The sequence below is a fragment of the Salarias fasciatus genome, chromosome 19 (genome assembly GCF_902148845.1).
Source record: "Salarias fasciatus chromosome 19, fSalaFa1.1, whole genome shotgun sequence".
Lineage (NCBI taxonomy): Eukaryota > Metazoa > Chordata > Actinopteri > Blenniiformes > Blenniidae > Salarias > Salarias fasciatus.
In genome coordinates, this window is record NC_043763.1 from 14436288 (window position 1) to 14442343 (window position 6056).

Below are 6056 nucleotides of genomic sequence, written 5' to 3' on the forward strand. Positions count from 1 at the left end.
TGTACCGAGAAGCCAAGGGGGAACTCTCACCAGTGATATGTAAGTGCTGCTGAAGTGGTGGATGTATTGAGTGGAGTCCTGTTGTTATGTCATGCTCTCAGGAACGTGCGGCGTTTAGCTTCTGGAATAGGTTTCTTCCTTGTTAAAAGGGAGTTTTTCCTTTCCTCAGTCACTTATGCTTGCTCATGTGGATCTGTTGGGTTTTCTCTGTAAAAGTGTCGAGAGACGACTATGTTGTAATTGGCACTTTATAAATAAAGCTGAATTGAATTGAACTGAATTGAACTGAATAACAGCTAAAGGCCTATTTCATGCAATTACTGCCAAATTCATATTTTATTTTTTTTCATAGATCTTATGAAGTGACTAGCTGAACGTTGTGATGAATTTTCTTATGGAAAACTACACCAAGCATTTCATTTTAAGAACAATGATTCATAAAGCAAAATTTGCCTGTGCTTCATGTTTGAAACAGAACCATTGTGGCTTCACGTAGAGACAATCAACCAGTATTTTTAGACTTCAGTTACAATTCTGTCAGACCTGTCTTACAAAGCGCTCCTTTGAAAGACGTCAGTTGCCTGCTTACAGCTGTTTGTATTTATTGTGATTTATATGAAAACTGCAAGAGGCAAAACAATTTTATTGGCGTTGTGTGTTTTTTCTCTTTGGTCTGACCAGGCCTGTGCTGGAACTGAGGCTGCTTTTAGATATGTGGGACTGACAGTTCCCTCCAGCAATCAGAGAGCCAGATCAACTCTGAAACATCTGATTGGACAGCCACCGTGTTTATAGGGTTGTTGGGGGGTTTCCAGGCAAATATGCTGAACAGTTCAGAGACAAAGCTGCTTGTGGTGTTTCTATGGATGTTCCATCCATTTTTTCAACACTCAATTTCTAATCTGCTGATGTGCTCTGTGTCTCTCGATATGTGAATTGTTTCGATTGCACTGAAAATTATCTAATGCATTCATCCATCCTCTGGAACAGTTTATCCAAGTCAGGATTCCGTATTACATTTTATGCCTGCTGGCTATAGTTGAAAGGCGGTTTCACAAGGCGAGCACAGAAATGCAGACACCTGCAGATATATTGACGCCGACAGGCAGTTTTGAATCACCCATAAAGCCAACATGAATCTGTTTGGATTGTGAGATGGAGCAAGGCTACTCAGAAAATCAATCACATGCAAGCATTGGAAGAACCTCCAAACCCCATACCGTGAGGCTGGGAGCAGAGGATATGCTAACAGCAGCACCACCATGCATTCAGCTCAGCGGTCATCCTGTTAATCCAATCAGTTTGAACTGGTGCGGTTCATTTTTGACAACAATTTGAATCAATGAAAAACTAAACTGTGACTATTTTTTTACTTTGAAATGCTTTAAAACATAAAAGCACTTTAATTGATCTTTCACACATTGTTACATACATAAAAATACCTAAAAAAACACTCTGAGAAGGCACTGCTATTTCACTAATGTCAATTTTTTTTCAAACTTTAGGTGACAAAGCGATCAAACTGAATAACAACTTTATATTGAATGGGATAACTCGGTTTATTAATAATAATTCATATATTTGGAAGATTCTACCAATATTTTGCTGAACCAGGTGTTATTGTGATTTATAGTTGTCATAAGTTTGGCCCCTCATTTGCTTATTTCACTGTCACTCAGTGATTCTTTACTGATGTACTTCTAGTATATATTCTACCTTCAGGGTTGAATGGAAAAGGCATTATTTCTCCCTGATGGTTTACTGAAGTTTGGTTGAAAAGTTGAGATTTGATTAAAACCGAAAAGTGGTCCGATGAAGCACAATGTGATCACACTATACTGACAATAAACAACAATATCTAAGATCAATTTAATTTGAATTACAATGGTATGTTTAAATGCATCCAGTCTTAAATTCTGCACAGAATTGCATCAAATCCATTACAGATGACACTGAGCAATATGAGGTTTTTTTTTTTTTTTTTTTTTTTTTTAAATAATCTTCTTTCACAGGTAAGGTGGTGTCTGCTTTATGCAGATGATGTTGTCCTTTTGGTTCAGTTGCATGAGGACCTTCAGCAACGCACTACAGCAATTTGTTAGAATAGTGATTTACTAAGATCCTTTATAAAGTAAGCTAAATTGCAGGCTCACATTTGTGCATTTTTCAATTGATCAACTAAAAATAATTCTGTGATTGACATCGCCTGCAAATAAGTGTTTTCAAATGAGGATTTAATTTGGAGAACGCCATGTTCACTTTAGATCTTCTGGGAACAGCCTTGTTTCTGTGCTTGCTTGCTTGCGTTTCCAAGCAAACAAATTAGAAGTGCTTGGGCCTTAAAAGCACAAAATGAAATGACAGTAGTTGGATTTGTTGGTGAAATCAAAAATATTTGAGCATTTTAGCAAAATAAATTTGAACTTAGGGGAAAAAAGCTGAGCATAAAATGAGAGATGATCTGTCAAAGTCGAAGCTCTGGTGAAGAAAGAAGCATTGTATTTTTGTACGAATGAAAGTCTTAGGGGTACCTCTTGATGCAACAATAAACAAAGAAAATGTTCTCAGACCTTCTCAGTCACATTGTATATTCTACTTTAAACAGTTAGGATAATCTCATCCCAGTGATTTTCATGATCTGTGTCACATGTTCGATATTCCACAGTCATGGAAGCAAGCGTGTAAATGGGAGTGAGCTCTTCACCAGCTGAAGAAGTTCAACTATCTCTGAGTCTTATTCAAAATCTATTGAAGGAGGCATCTTAAGCTTGGGGACAGATTAGGATGAGACACAGTAGTAATGCTATGCAGCAGGTGCTGTACTGGCAGAGTAAAAACCTGTTAACTGATTGATCTACACCTCCAGTTTCACATTACACACACTCTTCATGATAAAGTTAGAAGATACCTTATCTGAAAGAAGTCCATCGTTGAGTTCTAGACGGCTCAGTCACGTCACATGATCACGATGCTCCACGAGGAAACTGGGATGGGACTTCACAGTTGGCGCAGGAACTGCTGGATGATCATCTTGTTGGATCTGGAAGTTGACAAAGTTCCTGCAGAGGGGGGTGAAAGAATTGTTCAGTACAGAAGTGTCTGTATATCTCTATCCTCTGTATTGGTAACTTTATGATTCACCTTTCAATGGGTAGAAGCTCTACTAACTGTGATGACTTTACCAGCAAACCTCACCTGATCTTTTGCCTTGTGGTACAAATAACGTGCGTTCTCTGGCTTTGTCTCCCCAGTCTGAGTATGTGGCAGTGAAGCTTACCATGGGTGACTGGAACCTGCTGGGCAGCATCCTAGAAGAGGTCCACATTCATTCCACCATCGTGGGCAAGATCTGGCTCACCATCCTCTTCATTTTTCGCATGCTGATCCTGGGAGCCGCCGCCGAGGATGTATGGGACGACGAGCAGTCCGAGTTCGTCTGCAACACCGACCAGCCGGGCTGCAAGGCGGTCTGCTATGACCGCGCATTCCCCATCTCCCTCATCCGCTTCTGGGTCCTGCAGGTCATCTTCGTGTCTGCGCCCTCGCTGGTCTACATGGGCCACGCGCTCTACTGCATCCGGGCGCTGGAGAAGGAGCGCCACAGACGACGCGCCCAGCTGAAGGAGGAGATGGACGACGCCGAGCTGGCGCTGGACGAACACAAGCGCATGGAGAGGGAGCTGAGGAGACTGGACGAGCAGAGGAAGGTGAAGAAGGCCCCGCTTCGAGGCTCTCTGTTGAGAACCTACATCATTCATATCCTGACACGCTCTGTGGTGGAGGTCTGCTTCATCCTGGGCCAGTATATACTCTATGGAGTCCAACTGGAGCCCCTCTTCAGGTGTGAGAGGCTGCCTTGCCCAAACAGTGTCGACTGTTACATTTCCAGACCCACGGAGAAGACCATCTTCATGGTCTTTATGATTGTCATAGCTGGAGTGTCCCTTTTCCTAAACATTCTGGAAATATCTCACTTAGGCGTCAGGAAAATCAAACAGACGCTGTTTGGAGAGAGGTACACGGAGGACGACAGTCTAATTTACAAGACCAAAAAGAAGACATCTTTACCACATCTATGTGTGACGAGCAATGCGTCGCCGCACAATGGGCCTTTGACTCAGACCTTCAAAGTGATTCCAGAGGCAGACATGAAGCCTCCGCATTACAACTGTGGGCTGAAAGCCAACCAGGAGGCAACGAGACACAACAGCTTGGCCCATCTGGGACTCAGCCAGACCAGCTATATTGTCCCTCAGCCCAGGATGCCACCGCGGTGTGGCCAGAGCGATTCAATCCAAACCCTCCACACCCCAGAGGTCCACACAGCCATACTGGACCATCATCAGGCCTGGACGTCTACGGAGGGCAAAGCGACAGGCCTCGAGAACACTGACGAGGTCAAACACCCGCCCCCTCACCAGTTGGAAGCCCTGTTGACCAGCAGCGCCTTAAGGCCCAGTGCGATCCGAGACCGCAGCGAAGACGAGAGAAGGGAGTCGATGGGGAGCGAGCACCTGATCCCGAACCCCAGGAAGACCAGCTTCATGATCAGGCCTCCATCGGAGAGCCTGTCCTCCATGAGCCGCTCCACCAGTCAGTCCTTACACTCGTCCGAGGAGTCGGATGAACTGGGCTCGTTGCAAGGAGACATGCCCATGATGCCGCCTCCCGGAGGCCGGAGGATGTCAATGGCAAGTAAAGAGCAGAGATACATCCCACAACACACCAGTCCACGATATTCACTCTTTAGAATTATTAACTTAATATAGCATGCCATGAAGCCAAGAAGTCTATGAGACTTCATGGCTTATTTATGGATAAATTGGCTTATATGATGGTGTCAGTTAAAACAACGTTTGAATCAGAGAAAAGTCAGGAGAGAATTGGATTTTTTTTTTTTTTTGAATGTTTGTTATAAATAAGATGAAAGATAAATATTGGTGAAATCAGAGATGTATAAGGATATAAATAGTGGTGAACTGGTGGAAAAGTATTGAAAAACGTGTTGTTTAAAATACTCAAGTAAAAATCAATTGGAAATGTGGCAAAACTCAGTAGTGACTTAGGTATCAGTGAAATTACATTACATACTTGGAAAAAAACAAAACAAAACACAATAAAACGGTTACCAAAATGGTACATAATTACAGTAATATAACAAGTTTTAGTCTGTTGCATCATAATTCAGAAAACGCTCTAAAAATCATTTGTGCAAAGTAAGTCATATTTTAGGATTCAAACATCCCTGTGAGCGGATTTTTAAAGAAAATTTGTTTAATTCCAGACTTTTGGTGAATTTGAAAGATAAACACACCTTTACAGCTGCAATTGTGGGTATTTTTGCATTTTAATTGCTTACTGTCAGTTGTGAGGAAGATGACATGGTCCAATAGAATTAATCTATCAAAGAGTGAATATTCTAGTCAACAGTGCAGACCTGTGGAAGCTATTTAGACCTTTTTTCTTTTATAAATTCACTTTCACGAACCTCAATCCAACTAAAACGCATAATCTGATCATTCTGCATGTTCTTCTCTCCTTCCAGAGCATGTTCCTGGATATCTCCTCTATCATGAAGAAGTGAAGCTAGCGGGCCGTCGGGAGTTGTGCTCCGCGGTCACAAACAGGGGATGAACTGTATCAGTGATCCAGCCATCAGCATTGATCCAGCACTCCGGTCACGTGGGGCTGGCGAAGCCAGAGAGTCGGCCATGATGAGGCCAAAGCCTGCCGCGTTCAGGAAGCGAAGCACCTTACGCTGTATGTGGCGGTACGACCAAGAGAAAGGTTTTAAAAACTGTGGACGTTTTTTTCAGTGTGTTTTCAGACTTTTCCAGGTTGTGAAGAAAGAGCGAATACTCCTAAGAGGAGAGGTTTCTGGACTTTTAATGCTCTGTTTTTAAAAAGAAATCAAAGGCTCGATTAGAATCTGCCTGTATGTATATAGTCATTTATATGCAGTCATTTCATTAGAAATGTGACACTTTATATTGTATTCACAATAAATGCTTCTTAAAAAAAAAAAAGGAAAAAAAAGTAAAGTTTTCCAATGGATA

The 6056-nt window shown here is 42.1% G+C and overlaps 1 protein-coding gene across 1 annotated transcript; it reads left to right on the plus strand.

The window, feature by feature from the left end:
• gja10a (gap junction protein alpha 10 a) lies at positions 1-5756 on the plus strand. The gene is made up of 3 exons (XM_030116814.1): positions 1-39; positions 3252-4691; positions 5546-5756. The coding sequence occupies exons 2-3, from the start codon at positions 3279-3281 to the stop codon at positions 5582-5584; spliced, it is 1452 nt and encodes a 483-aa protein (XP_029972674.1). The 5' UTR covers positions 1-39; positions 3252-3278; the 3' UTR covers positions 5585-5756.
• Positions 5757-6056: the final 300 nt, after the last annotated feature.

Bases quoted from the DNA above. Each gene is read 5' to 3' on its own strand.
- gja10a (XM_030116814.1), top strand. From the start codon at position 3,279: ATGGGTGACTGGAACCTGCTGGGCAGCATCCTAGAAGAGGTCCACATT. The intron at 4,692-5,545 runs GCAAGTAAAGAG...CTCTCCTTCCAG, and splicing joins GAGGCCGGAGGATGTCAATG to AGCATGTTCCTGGATATCTC.